The sequence below is a fragment of the Rhipicephalus microplus genome, chromosome 3 (assembly GCF_043290135.1).
Source record: "Rhipicephalus microplus isolate Deutch F79 chromosome 3, USDA_Rmic, whole genome shotgun sequence".
In the NCBI taxonomy this organism is placed as follows: Eukaryota; Metazoa; Arthropoda; class Arachnida; order Ixodida; family Ixodidae; genus Rhipicephalus; species Rhipicephalus microplus.
Window position 1 is genome coordinate 115,909,315 of NC_134702.1, and position 17,309 is coordinate 115,926,623.

A 17,309-nucleotide genomic window follows, 5' to 3' on the forward strand; every position below is an offset into this window, starting at 1 on the left:
CCAGTATTATTCACTGTCTACGTAGGGTAAATCTCCCAAAAATAGAACACCGTAATAACAGCAGAGAAGGTTAGCGTACTCGTGAGCAGTGTGAAATCTTCCAATGACATGTCGCTCGTGAGCAATTGTGGCAACTTTTTTTAGATAAATTGCAAATTATTAGGCCAGATTTAAAAATCAATGCCAATAGTAGCAAGGCAAGAATAACAGCAAAGCCATGTTTAGCAACCTGGAGAGAGAAGGGAACTTTGTTATAGACTACCCAACGCTGGAATGAATATAAGCATATGAAAAAACGTAAATAACCGAAATATATTATGGAGCTAGAAGCTATAATACATACATCTGCAAAGCATGTCCGGCAAACGTGACCTTGAAGTGTGGAATTGGTATAGTAATGCTAGCCAGTAAGTGTTAAAAGAAAAACAAACATGAGCTAGTTGCTGTTTCATCATTCAGTAGCAAAAAACAGCTTACTCCTTTAGTGAGCCGCCCCGCCGTGGTGGTCTAGTGGCTAAGGTACTCGGCTGCTGACCCACAGGTCGTGGGTTCAAATCCCGGCTGCGGCAGCTGCATTTCCGATGGAGGCGGAAATGTCATAGGCCCGTGTGCTCAGATTTGGGTGCACGTTAAAGAACCCCAGGTGGTCAAAATTTCCGGAGCCCTCCACTACGGCGTCTCTCATGATCATATGGTGATTTTGGGACGTTAAACCCCACATATCAATCAAATCATGGGACGTTAAACCCCACATATCAATCAAATCAATCAAATCCTTTAGTGAGCCACCAGTATTATCTATTGGGAGTGATACATGATGGACCACCAGGAAGCTTGACTGATGACGGAACAGCAATCATTCATCCACCAATACTATCTATTAAAAGAGATGCATGATGAACAACAAGGAAGCTGAACTAATGAAGGACCAGCAATCAATTCAGTGGTATGTGCCAGACATAGAAAAATAGTAGAGCAGTGGAGTGCATGAGATAACAAAATTAGCCCATGTTCGTTGACTCACCACTTCAAGGCAACGTGAACTAACTGCGTGAGAGACGTAGCACAGCACAATGACTTGAATGTTGTTATTTTAATTGTAGTAAAAACTGAAAAAACGTACACTCACCAATTAAATTAAACGAAAAACAGGAGATATGAGATATCGGCTCCCAATACAGACGCCGTGTTTTTATGATACTCGCATTCTGCGCTGCAACGCCAGTTTTATTTTTTTATAGTCGTACATAAGAGTGTTTTCTTTGGCTATTATGTTTTCTCGTCAGATGAGTTTTTTTTTCCATCCATCATGTTAAGTGTATCGGGAACGTCGTTGCGGAAGACTCTTGCTATTTCGGCCACCTGGGCTATTTACCTTGCGTTTAAAGTGAAGTAAACTGAGTACAACCTATTGGCATGCATCTGAGCGGTGGCCAGTATGCGACCAAATGTAGTGCTGTGAAGTACATGTCAGCAGTAGAGTACCGTACTCATCAGGTACGCGTGCCGGCACCCCGAAAACGCCAGCGTACATCAAGCCAAATGTTGCTAAAACGGAAAAGTAGAAAAAATGTGCCCTCTCTCTTCCGGCTGAGTTTGCCGCTTTAGAAATACACGGGAACAAGAGATACTAGAACGCATTGACGCTAAACCAGTGGTGGTACCCTGCACGTGTTTCCGGCAATACTAAATTGCGGCAAGTACCCAAATTGCGGGAATCAATGCTATTTCAAGCTGCCAGGAAATGTAGTGGCCATACTGTAATGCGCAAAAAAAAATGGACGAAAACAAGATGTATAAAAAAAGGACAAACAAATGCTGTTCTTTTTCTCTAATCCATGTTTCTGCACATTTTCGCGCAGTACATTATGGATAAGTACTAACTTGTCCAACAAGCCATTCTTTTGAAGTGTAGTAGCCTTTGTAGAATTATAAAGCTCTAGTCAAGCGTTACGAGGTTGTTCGGCATCTTTATGTAAATTGAATAGCGGGGGGCATGCTGAGTGCTTACGAGGCATGCCTAATATTATACGTACATGTTATCTCATGGTACAGTGTAACCTCTGAATTGACGCTGGGGCAGAGGGGTTAGTAGCCCCATGAAGTGCACGCTCGCCAATCATGTGCACGTAACATGCAGCGATCCTGATTATTTTTGCTCCAAGCTTGACTTTAGCTCGAACAAATGAAAACATGTTAGTTATGTGATATAAAAGTGGATAACCGACACTACCACCCCTATACCGTCGTAGTTCTGACGCAAGACTTTGTTACAGCCCTTTTGGCAGACAGCTTCCATCACCAGAGAGTCTCTGTTGTAAAAAAAACGGTGGTTCCTACGCCAAGTGAAAATCAGTTTCATGCGACACAGTCAGCGCGTAATTATTCATGCCATTTTTTATTTCTTGATCGTGCTTTACGGGGTGGTTTCGCGCAATTTCTTAAGTGTAGCAGTGTTGCACGAAACTTTGGCTTACCAGCAACGTCTACTACACTGACGCTTAAAGGGTTACTTCTATCCGGTCGTAACATCAGCATTACCATGCGACCATGGACGCAAGTATTATTGAAACTAAGTCCACTCTATGGTGCGATGCTCTAAATGCCGCGAAAGGTCGGAAAAGCGCCCGACCTGTCTTGTTCTATTTGTCCGGTCCACGTTAACAGCAGTTCAGGAATAGTTCAAATAAAAAAGAATAACCAACCATATTCTGTTCGGTAGTTATCGTACTGCGAGCACTGCTCGTTTCACGTGTGAGCAAACAGAAATAATAAATACCCCACGCGCATAATAAATTCCTAAATAATTATAGGCTTTACGTTAGATCTGAGCGTTCATGCTCTTTTGTGGAAAGAGATTGGCTAAATACAAATCTAATAGGACGTAAATATTGATAACAGCGTACGCCACTGTGTACCTCGAACTGATTTGAACCGCACGGCTTGGCTCGTTAGACAATCTAAAATCGCATTACTGTGCAGGGGCATGGGCCCGCCATGGTGGTCTAGTGGCTAAGGTACTCGGCTGCGGGCCCGCAGGCCGCGAGATAGAATTGCGGCGGCGGTGGCTGCATTTCCGATGAAGGCAGAAATGCTGTAGGTCCGTGTGCTCAGATTTGGGCGCACGTTAAGAACCCCAGGTGGTCGAAATTTCCGGAGCCCTCCACTACGGCGTCTCTCATAATCGTGTGGTGGTTTTGGGACGTTTAACCCCACATATAATAACTGTGCAGTCGCGTGGTACTCACCGCATCGGTAGTAAACTCCTTGAGCTGTGTCGACAGCAGAAAAAGAATCACGCACAAGCTGAGCAAGACTACTGGCAGAGCCGCGAGCAGGCACAAAGAGAAGTTGCTCCATATGTTATCTCTCCGACATCGTGGATCTTCGTAACTGCCGTTGACAAGTTGGTGCTTCTCCAAATTGTCTGTATCTAGATCCTGCGTCATGAGTTTATAGCGTAGATATAGCTGATTGGAAATTTGTGGGCGGTATCGACAAAACTCTGCGTGATACGAACAGCTTCCAAGAATGACTCACAATTAGACATTCTGAGGCAGCCAAAACTTCACCGTTTATCGTTTCAGTATACTCTTCAGCGGATGAAACTGACCACAAACACGTGCACACATCCATACCAAATGCTGTGCGACGTATTTCTGTCGTGATGTACCCACGTAAGCATTTTGGGGGGGGGAGGCAGGTGGGGAAAGGAGGTTGAATTAGCTTTTTGTTCAATGCCTATGCATATACTAAACCTACACACCTCAAGAACGTAACCGATGTATGTATTAAAATTTTGATCGGAATGTCACTGCGAAGTTTAAGTTATCGAAGGTTAATGCATAAAACTGCAGGGAATAAAAGGGCGTATCTTAAAGCAAAGGCATAGCGCTAAAAAAAAGAGACAAGTGACATTATAGGCAGCTTTTCGCTAGTGGAGCTAAGCATGGAGAAACTGCATAGCTGGGCGGCCTTGCTTCTGTCTTTTTAGATTACTGTTTCATTCTCCCTCTATTCTTCTTTCTTCTTTCACTCATTTCTCGTGTAGTACGAAAAATTCCAATACATAGAAAGGATTCGATATGTTAAGAACTGGAATTTGCAAACCTGAATTCAAAAGACTGCTGACGGGAAGGTCATAGAATGAAATCTCGGCCTTTGAGTTCACGCTTCTGAGAGAGACAAAATTGAACTTATATTTAGGTGGTCGTTAAGAAAATTCTGACAGCTGAAACTTGATGTCGCTTGACAACTGAGTTTCTCGTTATCATATTGAAGTTTTGGGACGTTTAAACTTAAAAAGTATTATTAAAGACGAGGCATATCCTAGCGAATTGCGGTTACTTTGAGCGTTTTTGTTTATCTATCTATCAGTGATGTCTTGTTCAGGAAATTTTCTCCTTTTCGGGCAATTTCCGCCGGTCATTTTGAGCCAATTAGAAAAAAGAAATCTTTTTGATAATTCAGGGAATTTCAGAAATAGTTAAATTCTTCTGTGGCGAAAAGTAATTAGCCGTCACAGTGCACATTCATCTGCTGTGGTCGGTTCTGGCACATCCACCACGCAAGCATAGGAAGGAATAAGCTTTACTTTGTATCCGGTGTGTTAGTGGTCTAGGTCTCGCCATAGCATTTGAGATTTTTTCTATAATTCCGTGTAGCGATGATTAGTTCACCATTGCGGTTAGACTTCAAGCCAAGAATGTGCAGTGAACTAAGAGTATATCAATTTATCAAGTCATGCTTTTGTTATGGGGCATCATTTCAAACCTTCTCAAAACTTGTCAGTCATCATTTCAAAGCTTCTCAGTCCATGAGACACGTGTAATTATAGAATGTGTGTGCGTGTAGGGAGGTGGAAATTTGTACTGTTGTGCAGGGAAATAGGCTGTCAATTTCGTCAACGTTCCCAGAAGAAAATTTCCGAAATAGGGAATTATCATGTGTCCTAGCGAGAATTCCTCAGCGTAGTACGAAACATCACTTTATCTATCTATCTATCTATCTATCTATCTATCTATCTATCTATCTATCTATTTATCTATTTATCTATCTATCTATCTATCTATCTATCTATTAATCTATCTATATCTATCTATCTATCTATCTATCTATCTAGCCGCCTATGACTTTTAGCTCTCCTGGCCGTTTGGGTATTGCTATCAATACCAAACTTAGTATGGCATAACACCACTGTATTGCGAGCATACTTGACTAGCAATAACATGAAAATAATGACATGTATGCCATGAATGTCATGATTTACATTTCATGACCTTGCTGCTCTTGCGATAGTTTCGTTCACATGGCATGTTGCAAAATTGGTATGGCATGGCATGATTGCACGGCGAACACAAGCGACATACACTAACATGAAAATTGCGACATGCGTGTTATGTGACACGACTACATTTCACGCTCATGATGCGTTCTCAATCATTTGGCTAGCGTCACATATACCAAAGTTGGTTCTACGGTACTTGAATGGACGACATAGGTAAATGACACATCCAAACATAATAATCACGACATGCGTGTCATGTAACAACATGACTACATGCCACACTCATGATGCGCTACCGGCCGTTTCGCTAGCTTCACCTATGCCAAACTTGGTATTACGTGACGTCAATAGATGACGTATGTATGTTTCTGGTGCAAACATGATAATTATGAGATGCGTGTCATGTGAGAACATGACTACATGCCACGGTAAAGGCGCATATACACTTCGACGTGACACGGCGCGCGTGCACGCAGGCGTTCGTCAAACTCTGGGAACAAGTGGGTCGTTGTTGCTAAAGACCATACGACCAGGTTTGCCATCACCGGAGCGCTCCCCACCAGCACTGCTACTTACGTTGCCGAATTTCGCTCCACGATGTAATTCTACATCACGGCGCTTCTCGAAAATTGCTCACTAATCGTGGACGCGGATTTTTATCACGCGTACTCGACGACCTTTTGCGCTCTTCCTCAACTCAACACAAACTGACCACTTCCTACCATCCTCAAACAAATGGCCTTACTGAGCGCCTAAATCACACTCTCACGGACATACTCTCGATGTATGTTTCATCTGACCACCATGACTGAGATATAGCGCTACCTCACGTGACGTTCACCTATAATTCATCTCGTCATGATACAGCAGGATATTCACCTTTTTATATGCTCTATGACCGTAATCCACCCTTACCACTGGACACCCTACTACCGACTACTACACCTCCGCCGAGCGAATACGCACGTGATGCTATCGCTCGTGCCGACCACGCACGTCAGATTGCCCGCTCTAGGCTGTTGGCTTCACAAGCAACCCAGAAGGCTCTCTACGACAGCAAGCATGTCGACGTTGATTCTCACCTGGTTCTCTAATTCTTCTCTGGTACCCAGTTCTTCGCGTTGGATTATCAGAGAAGTTGATATCTCCGTACAAGAGACCTTACCGTATCATACAACGGGTAACGGACGTTACCTATGAGGCCATTCCAGTCTCCGGGACTGACCTGTCTGCAAACACCCCCAGTGATGTAGTCCACGTGAGTAGGTTGAAATCGTACCACCCTCCTTCTGAAGAACACGTGTAAAGTGCACCCAGTCGGTGCTTTTACAACCGCGGGTAATGCTACGTAGCTATTGCATTAAAGGTGAACCATTCTGTGATCAAAAGACGACAATGAGGACTGGTTTGCTCACTCTGTGTGCCGCGCTCCGATTTTATCGGTGTAAATACACTGCGAAATAGTCACGTCACTGTTACATCGTGCATAATGAATAGCACAGCATAAACGGAGACATCTTCTTTATTCCCTCTTCTTCTTCTCCCCGTGCGGCCACCGAGCGCGTGCCACCGCACAGCGCTGTAGTCGGTAGCGACGCCTTATACCACATATTCCCTCTTGCAAAAAAAAGAATAAAATAAAAAAAATAAAAATAAATGATAGAAACACACAAAACTGTTTTTGTCTATTTCCTAACGAAGTCCTTCAATTTCTTTGGGGTCTTCTTTTTACGCTTGCTTTTCCTTGCAGGCGCATTAAATCCTGGACTGGTCAAAGCTTGCGTGCCGTCTGGTGGAGATGATACGGGGTCTGCCCTTTCATGACCATCCGCTCTTGATGTGTCCCATTGGGGCGCACTAGATGACCGATCAGATGCAGGGGACCAGTTCATAAGGGCAGAGGTTTCGGGCTGTAATGCATGAGAAGACCGATTAAATGCAGGTGTCCAGTTCATAACAGCAGGGGTGCCCGATTTCATTTTGTTGACCGCTCCGGAGTGAACTGCGATTAACTTAGATGCGTTCCACACACGCCCATCGTCCAAAAGGTACGAGGCCGGTCCCCGTTTTCCAATGATCTTCTTGGGCGCGGAAAATTGTGAAGACAGCTTACCGTGAGCTGCAGTTGTCTTAACGCGCACGTAATCACCAACGACGAAACTGGGTTCCTTGGCTCCACGTTTTTCATCGGTGTAGCTCTTCGAGATCATTTGCTTCTTTTTGACATGCTCTCGTAGCTGTTCAATCGCCCTTGACGGGTCCATGCTGAAGCATCTGTCGGGCAATCCCAATATGTCAAGTCTGGTGCGAGGTTGGCGTCGATGAAGAAGAACAGCGGGTGTCGCACCAGTAGTCGCGTGAGGCGTACAGCGATATACTTGCAGGTAATCAAGCATGGCTGTTCGTACGTCACGACGTTCAAGCAGGGCTAGTTGAATGTACGACTTCAGCACCCTATTGAATCTCTCCACCAAGCCGTTAGCTTGTGGGTAATACACGGAAGAGTTGTAGTGCGTTATTCCACGCTCCGTGAGAAACTCGTCAAAGCTTGCTGAAGAGAACTGTGGTCCATGATCGGATACAATACTACGTGGGTAGCCTTCTCGCGCAAAAAGTTCAAGTAAAAACTTCTTCACTGTAGACGTGGTCGCATCTCGCACGAACGCCACTTCAGGCCACTTGCTATAATAGTCAATAACAGTAATCGCAAAACGGCAGTCGGCCGAAGCTTGCGTGAAAGGTCCCACAATGTCGATGGCAATTTTTTCCCACGCCGCGTCAGGAAGAGGAACAGGTTGCAGTGGCGCTGGAAAGGTACGTGCGGACTTGTCACAAGACTGGCAAATCACGCATGTGTGCACCAGTTCTTCAATGTGACTATCCATGCATGGCCACCAATAGGACTCTCTCAGGCGAGCTTTGGTACGACTAATGCCTGGATGTGACTCGTGGGCCAGATCCATAAGGCGGCGTGTCAAAGTTGCAGGCACGACAATCCTGTCACCCCGGCATAGGATATTACTTACAACAGAGAGTTCAGCCTTCACGTAAAAGTAAGGTAGCAATTCTTTTGACAGTGATTTCTTGTCAGGCCAAGAAGTAGTCGTGAAGTGCTTAACTTCACAGATAATCTGATCATTGGCACTTGCTTCTTGAAGTTCTGGCATGGTAACTACGGGAGACAACAAACAGATAAACTCCTCTTCTGGTGCATCGCGGATTAAACTCTGGACGGGTAGCCTGGAGAGAGCGTCAGCCACGACGTTTTCGCTACCTTTCCTGTATTCGACGGTATAGTTGTAGCAGAGCAACCGTGAGGACCAGCGCGCAATCCTTAATGGTCGGTGACCGGTGCCTTTCGTCGAAAGAAGCGTAACCAGCGCTGCGTGATCCGTTCGTAAGATGAAAGGTCGTCCCCATAGATAAACGTGCCAGTGTTCGCAAGCCCAAACACAGGCAAGGGCCTCACGTTCGCCGACTGAGTATTTCCGCTCATGCGGTTGAAGTGTGCGGGAGGCGAATGCGACAGTTTGCAGTGAGGTCCCGTTGTCTTGCTGAAGTACTGCACCTAATCCATATCCTGAAGCATCAGTTGTAACGAACACAGGCAAGTGAGGATCGAAAAGATGAAGCACTTCGCAAGATGTGAGCAGAGATTTCAGGCGCTCCAAACTGCTCTGTGCTGCCGCACTCCAAACGAAAGAGGCTTGTCCTCGTAGCAAGGCGCGCATTGGCTCGACAACATCCGAAAAATGAGGAATGAACTTGGAATAGAAGCCTGCAAGCCCCAGTAGCGAGCGGAGTTCGTTAACATTTGTAGGTGATGGTGCCTTTGTTATCGCCTCAATGGATGACATCAACGGACATAATCCTTTGGCGCTCACAACGTGACCTAGAAAAGTCAACTCTGCCACGTCAAAGACACACTTGTTGTTGAGCCGGAGGCCAGCATCAGAAAGACGTTGCAATACAGCGCGCAAGTTTCCCAAATGGTCCTCTCGGGATCGCCCATACACGATGATGTCATCAATGTAAAATAGGACACATTTGCACCCTTTCAAGATCATGTGCATCATTTTCTGGAACGCTGATGGCGCCGACGCCAGTCCGAAGCAAACCCTCTTGAAGCGAAATAGTCCATCGTGAGTGATGAACGTGGTAAGGTCACGGCTCTCTAAACTGAGCGGTAACTGGTGATATGCAGAAGCTAAGTCTAGCTTCGAGAAACGCTGTGCCCCAGCCAGGCTGTTCAGGAGCTCCTCAGTTTGTGGCAAAGGAAAACTGTCTACTACCACAGCTTTGTTTGGCTCCCGTAAGTCAACACACATACGAATCGAGCCGTCTTTTTTTCTGGCTACGACAATAGGGGAGACCCACTCAGAAGAGTCGACACGCTCAATGATGCCCTGAGCTTCTAATTTCTGAACTTCTGCCGAGACTTGCTCACGAATGACAAGTGGCAGTCGTCTCAGTTTGCTGGCCACCGGTTGTACAGACGCGCGAACTCTGACCTTGTGAGTGAAACCTCTCACAGTTCCCAGCTCTTTTGCAAATAGGTGCTCAAACTCAGAACGTAATTCTGGAGGTAGCACCGGAGTTTCTTGCGTCATTAGAAGACACCTGAGCGGTGACCCTTGGATCTTCATATCCAGAGCAGCGATGCCGTCTAATCCCAGAATGGTCGTTCCCCCAGGCACAACGTATAGTAGAACAGAAGTGCATCGGCCGTGAAATGAGGCAGTAGCAATGAAGCATCCTTGTATAGGAATTGCTGCCTTTGAATAATCGAGAAGCTGGACGGATGTAGACTTCAGTGGATACGCTTTAGAAAAATAGCGTTGGTAAAGTTCTTCGGCCAGGATCGAAACCGATGATCCTGTATCGATCAAAAATGGTACAGAAATTCCTTCTATTTCCAACGCTGCGTAAATTCCCTTCTTACGGCTCCAGATCTGACAAACACTTAAATGGTCGTCTGGATCAGCTGTATCGTTACCTTCCGCTACATGCTGAACATTCTTCTCAAACTTTCGCAATGACTTGCACACCTTTTCAAGATGGCCAATTTTCTCACATTGTCGACACCTATGTGCTTTGGCCTTGCACAGAGAGCTATTTGCAAGGTGTGCCGTAGAACCACAACGATAACATACTTGCTCTTTCGGAGATATGCGACTTTGACCGTGCATGTTATAGCAAGTACATGTGCTACAATGCCGTTCTCTGTGATTTGAAGTATCTTTTACACGATGAACTTGCAAGTCATTTTGTGCAAGTTCTCTTGCTTCATTAGTCGCTTGATCATGCTGTTTGGCAATGGTAAGAGCCTTAGAAAGCGTGAGAGACTCTTCCAGCAGAAGGCGTTCACGTAAGTATCCACTTGTGGTTTTCTCTATGAGCTGGTCGCGTATCATGTCGTCCGTTAGATCACCGAAATTGCATGCTCCTACAAGACTTCTCAGCGCGGTGACATAATCAGCCGCAGTCTCACCTGGGGCCTGCGTACGTTGACGGAAACGGTGACGCGCTGCAGTGACGTTCAACGTGGTTTTGAAGTGACCTTCCAGCGTCGCGATGGCGCGGTCGAACACATCAGGACTAGGGGACGTCAGTGTACCTGCCGCAGCGCTCGCAGGCACGAGGCACGGGTCGTCAGTAGTCGTCAGAGTCTGGAAGATACGTTGTCCTTCCAAGCCCAAGCAGTTGAGCAGGATCGCCTTCCGACGAATGGCAGGTAGGTCGAAGGCGCCCGAAGCAACCATGTAATTCTTGAAAGCCTGGATCCATTGCTCCCATGGAATGTCCGGGTGTCCAGGTGACGACAGGAACGGAGGTGGCGGCTGTAGCCCCGAAATACTCATCGTAGAAGATAGTAGGCAATAAACGAGGGCACAGATGAGGTTCAGGCCGGTAGCACATGGGCTGGTGAATCCTCGTCGCCAAAATATGTTACATCGTGCATAATGAATAGCACAGCATAAACGGAGACATCTTCTTTATTCCCTCTTCTTCTTCTCCCCGTGCGGCCACCGAGCGCGTGCCACCGCACAGCGCTGTAGTCGGTAGCGACGCCTTATACCACAGTCACGTCTCATTTTACGTAACAATATGACGTCAGAGCTCAATTTAGCGCCGATTCCGTATGGCAAAGACGCTGACGGGTGTCCAAATGGCATGCACTCGCAAGTACTGCAAATTTCCGCATTCCACGATCGGCAAAGCATTACTGGTGAGGACGTCACCTAATCAGTGCTGTGGACGCCAGTGGTTCGCATCGTCATTTTGGAGCGAGCGCTTTCCGACCCCTTTAACATAAAAATTCTATCACGTGCATCCTAAACCTTTTATTCCAGACACGTGTGGCCAGTATCCGTATACCACGGGCCGCGGTACGCAGGTATGCGTCACATCTGCTCCAGAACAGTGAGAGCAGACATTTACCGAAATATGAGAGTACGGGAAAACCAGAGAAACAGCCTTTTCAATCGTTGCACAACATTCAATCTGCTATTGCAAAAGCTACAAGCATTCCACCGAAGCGTATCTAACATGCGGCCATAGCAAAGATGCTTCAGGCTCTCAGTCAAATGTGCACAAACACGTTTCCTCTCACCATGGCATTCCTCTGTAGTTCTGGATACGTCCTCGAACCCCGAGGTTAACTGTGTCCAGCAGGGAACTACTTACAAGTGAGGTTTGTAGGCGTGGCAAAACCTTCTACATGGAATTAGGCGTATATTGGCGACGATGATCGTGAGGATGATGACTCCTCTAATGAAAGGCTCACACCCACCAAGAAAAGAATAATTCACATATAAACTTGTTACTTATAAGTTTGGTTACGAATGAATTACAGAAGAGCAAGAATTATAGTGATAGTAAGTTATAAATTTCAAAAAAAACGCCAATAATTAAATTTCTTTGTTCATCTGGACAGCCATCCCGTTGACAGTAACCAAAGGAGAAGCATGATGACGCGTCTACACTCGCTTTGTAACACAGCGCGAAATAGAGAAAGGCTTCTGAGCAGGAGTTACGATCGTAAAAATACAGACATTGTTCTGTAATAGTAGAATCTAGACACCCAACGATGTGGAAGACGATTAATGCATGCGTGTATATTCAAAAAAAGAACATAAACTAAAGCCACACTGCAAGGTAAGGCAAGATCCCGCTGCTCAGGTTCTCCGTGTAATGCAGGAGTTAGCAGGAAGAGTGGAATATGCATCGTCTCTTTGGAAAAAGTATTTGACGATTTGGAGTACTTGGTACTCCACTGAGGGCAAAAAGCCGTCGCAACCACGTAGTGAATGCCTGTCATAGGCGGTATACCTGGATGTGATGTCACGAGTATCAGTAGACATAGATTGATGAAATGAATGTAGTGACGCTTTATTTACGCTGCAACGTTTTCAGGGTGCAACACCTATAATGGTTCATGCTCTTTGTAGCGAACAGTTATGAACACAACGCAGGTATGAATGCAACATTAGTTAATGAGCAGCCTCAGAATGAATACCGTATAGTGAGGGAATGGTTTCATATATTCCAACAATATGTGCTTTTTTGCTCACTGGTGTAGCGTCTGGTGGCCTGTTATGATGCTGCCGGTTATTTTTACGGGAATGAAGAAGCACGTTGCCTCACCACACAGCTGTACCTAAATGAGCAAATATGCCCTTGTTATACAAGGTTGTAGCTGTAGGTGGTAGGTGTAAGCCACTCTCTCGCACTCTCAGGCGCATAAAATAAGTCCTAGGTGCTTTTGCATGGCCTGTTATAGTGTCGTCTAAAAATTACAAAGAGTACGATGCGATTTCACTATATTGCTTCGTTGTACAAGCATCAGTATCGCAGTCGGTTCATTTTATTTTTGTGTTGCAATGTCTGAGAACAGCTCGACAGAGCAGTGCCTCTGTCTGAAGGCGTCGCAGGACGCACTCTCCCATTTTTTAGAGTCCTTCGCTGATGTAGAATACGCGAAGCGTCGCTCACGGTATTAGTCTCTGATTTCGTGGAACCTTTTAAAGGTCTGGGACGTCGAGGCCCATCAAGGGATTCTCTCTGGAAGTAAGCGCATGAGCCGCTTCATGTGCAGCCGCTTCATACTGGAGACCCTGATGTCCTGAAATTCATATAACACATTTTTTTTATAGATTCGTGGTCCCTGATGCTCAATTTGAATAGTTTACTAGTAATCGAAGAGATTTACTCTGCGAGATAGCTTACGCAGCTTCGAGAGACCGTAAATATTTGTTTTAATTTATGATGTGATACCGCCAATGCAATGGCTACCTCCTTCACCTGAGTTGACTTTGCGGCTTTGAAAGTGAGACCGTCCACTTGCGTTTTTTTTTATGTATCGCCACCGCCGTGTCGTAACCTCTGGGCGACGGTCTTATCACGCCGACGTAATAAACCCCATCGCAGAAAACAAATCGTTTTCCGAGAGCCTCAGCACGTGCTTGAGTTTTATCCATGTGCGTTCAATATCGCACCCATGCCTGATATCAATAGGTGGTCTTTAGAGGCACCTTAGCGCCATCTGCTTAAGACACGTACAGATGCAACCAAAAGTGTGCAGACCACAGGATCGCGTGATGGAATGCATCAACGCGGCAGCTACCGATGAGACATGACGCCTGCTGCAGGGCGCAAGCACGTCCCATCTTATCATTTGGCTTCTTATGTAGCTCTGTTGGACGCGGTTGTGGCGCTCGTAGCCAAAGCGACAACTGGGTGTCGTTTTTTTAGCTCCATCGAATCTGTACCATTCTTTGACATAGCGGCTGTGACGGGGCCGGTTCAAGCGCCGGCTCACGTTGTTATTGACACCGGCGTATAAGAACACATCAGCATAGCCAGCATTGATTGATATGTGGGGTTCGACATACAAAAACCACCATATGTATATGAGAGACGCCGTAGAGGAGGGCTTCGGAAAGTTCGACCACCTGGAGTTCTTTAACGTGCCCCCAAATCTGAGCACATGGTCCTGCAACATTTCCGCCTACATCGAAAATACAGCTGCCACAGCCGCGATTCGAGTTTGCGACCTGCGGGTCAGCAGCCGAGTACCTTGGCCACTAGACCACCACGACGAAGCAAGCATAGCGAGCATCCCACAACCTGACGAAACCAAATGCACAAAATAAATTTTTCACAGACCAGCTTGCCTTTGTCGGGCTAATCCAAGTTGCACTGAAATGAGCTTAGTTAGGTCAAAGTTAATGTAGCCGAAATTAATCAAACATGAAAAGTTACACGGCATTAAACACCTTTACTCTCAAAAGCGTCCTGCGCAGCAACAGATGTTTATATTAGGAAGATCGAGGCGTGATTTGCATTATTCTGCGACACACAACTCGAGTACTTCGGATGGGCTTCGATGTCGGGCACATTATTCAGGTATATTAAAGAAATAATGTCAAGTTTTAATTAAATTTCTATTTAGATAAATGAGACTCAACCCGGTCAGAAGTAGTCGGCATCTTGCCGAGTTCGGATCCTCTGGGCTCATAAGAATTCCACTTCAATTACGTTAAGTAAACGTGTTATTTTAATAACATGTTGCCAAATAAAGCGTTTTGTAATAAAATTGGTTTGATGATACTATGACCAAATAAGCCTAATAAAATTTTTATATATTATTTATTACTATACCTGAAATGCTTCTACAGAAGGGGTTTACATAATGGGGGGGGGGGGGGGGCTATCTACAACGACAGTTCTATGATATGTTTGAACATGGCTGAATCGGGTTGAAACACTGCTTTGCTAAGAAGGTCCTTCCAGTCCCTTGATGTCAGGCTGAAGAAGGAATATGCATAGGAGACAGTGTGAGGTTTAGGGGGGTATATGGTCTCTTCGTGGATGGTCCGGCTTGAGTGGCGATGAGCGGAAATATTGAGCTTAACTTTGGCTGATTTATAAAAGAACTAGTTAAAGACAAAGGCGGGCGACTAGACGGCGTGATACAAGGCTAGGAAGGTTTCCTTGTGATCTGGGTTTCGATGAACTAGACTTGTAGGAACAGTCTAAAAAATGACACGTACAGCACGGCTCTGCAATGGTTCCATCATGGTGAACTGGTTGTGCTGGTATGGGTCCCACAGGGCACATGCGTATTCAAGTTTCGGCCTGACTAACGAGCAGTAAGTTAGAAGCTTGGCTGAGGTTGGTGCTAATGGGTAATACGCCACAAGAAACCGAGAACCCGATGAGAAGAATTTGTTATGCTAGTTATATGGGTGTGCCATGATAGGTCAGAAGAGAGATTATTACCGAAATAATTCTTGGTGCTAACAGCGGATATTGAAGACTCACATATGATAAATTCGAGAGCAAGGTATGACTTCTTTTGGTGAAAATTAAGAAGTTCTTGGTGTGTTTATTGATATGAGCCACTTGTGACTCTATCTACTTTAGTGTTTGCCTAATTAGCTCAGGTACATATATTTATTTACCTTAGATATCCCACGCGAATTTACAGTAGAGATGGTACTTTGGTTGGAGTTCAGACTAATATTTAGTCATATTTATTATTCATACTAACTGGCACTCATTGAATATATATTATCCTAATTAGTATGAAGACGGTAAGGAGTAACTAGTATCTTCCTGGCCTTGCTTCTGCGGGCTCATGGGGAAGCCGACATAGAATAAATGGCTGCAATAAGGTTTGCCTTGTATAGGCTAATTTTGCACGGCCAGGTTTCGGATGAGCGTGATCAGCTTTGCCTAATTAGATTTGGCTATACTTATTTCGACTAATCTTGGCTCATCAAAGCCTAACTTTGCTTAACATAAAAACACCAAGCTAAACTGGGCTTACTAAAGCCTACCTACGCCTGACTTATTTAGGTCATGAACTGCTAGACTATATTTCATTATTTTGTCTACATTATTTTCACTTAACTAAGCTCATTTAAGGTGCAACTTGGATTAGCTCGACAAAGGCAAGCTGCCCTGAAAAAATATCATTGTGCGTTTGGGTTCGTCAGGTTGCGCGATGCTCGCTATGCTTACTTATCTTAATCAACCAGTGTCAATAACAACGTCAGCCAGCGCTTGAAGCGGCCCCCTTCCAGCCACTATGAAAAAGAACGGCACAGATTCGACGGAGCAAAGAAGCGACACCCAGTTGTCGTTCTGGCTATGAACGCCGTAACCGCGTCGAATAGACCCATATGAAAAGCCAATTGACGAGACGGGACGTGCATGCGCCCTGCTGCAGTCGTCATGTCTCGTCGCTAGCTGGTGCGTCGATGCACTCTGCCTCGCGATCCCGTGTTGTGCACACTTTTGATCGCACTTGTACTTTCATCGCGACATTTCACACAAAGCGTTCCTTTCAGTCGTTTATTACCCATACATCTCTAGATTTCAATCACTTTCCTTCAAGTATCGCAACCATCACTAACTGCAAACGTTTCCACAAAACATCAGCCACTATTCTATAACCAGGAAAATCTGTTATTTGTAGTCATTGCTGTTTTTTTCTTTAATTAATGAGTATTTGTGTAAAAGCTGGTGAAATGTTGATGCTAACTGCGTCTTTTATTGTATTGTTTTATTTGCATTTATTGCACTGTTTTATGGGTATTTTTACGTATTTACCCTCTTCCCTTTTCAATGCATTTTGGCCCTGGGGTATTATATAAAGAAACAAATATTTTTTGTGAGATGTGCTTCCAATACCTTTTTTATAGAGTTGGAGAATCCCAGTGAAAAGCGTTTTAGATTTAAAGTGCTTATGAGTAAGTCAAGAGTGCGTTCAGTTACTTTATTGAGAATGACATTGACTATGCTCTCATTGTGTTCAGTTATTCTTAAGCACGGTGTTGAATATAAAATCCAGCTAGTTACATCATAAGCGAGCTGAAGCGTGTCCCTGTCTCGTTGCATCCTACGCATGTTTCAGACTCGGTGGAACAGGTGCCCTAACTGTTTCCCACTTTTCCGTAGCCTCTAGCGCAGTGTCATTTCGGGGTCTGTTGAGGACCAGGAGGCCAAGGATTCG

General features: G+C 45.1%; 1 protein-coding gene across 5 annotated transcripts in view; it reads right to left on the reverse strand.

Annotated features, from left to right (window-relative positions):
- Positions 1–12,005, reverse strand: part of LOC142803886 (neprilysin-1-like) — a 62,331-nt gene extending 50,326 nt beyond the window's left edge. For 4 of the 5 annotated variants that reach the window (XM_075890158.1, XM_075890156.1, XM_075890154.1 and 1 more), the window contains exons 1-2: positions 3,541–3,648; positions 3,249–3,440 (exon numbers count right to left, since the gene is read on the reverse strand). In XM_075890158.1, the coding sequence (XP_075746273.1) occupies positions 3,249–3,440; positions 3,541–3,636 (288 nt within the window). In that variant the 5' untranslated portion in view covers positions 3,637–3,648. Of the gene's footprint in view, positions 1–3,248; positions 3,441–3,540; positions 3,649–11,900 lie in introns of those variants that run through there. The other variant, XM_075890155.1, reaches the window with a different exon arrangement.
- Between the last annotated feature and the right edge of the window lie 5,304 nt (positions 12,006–17,309).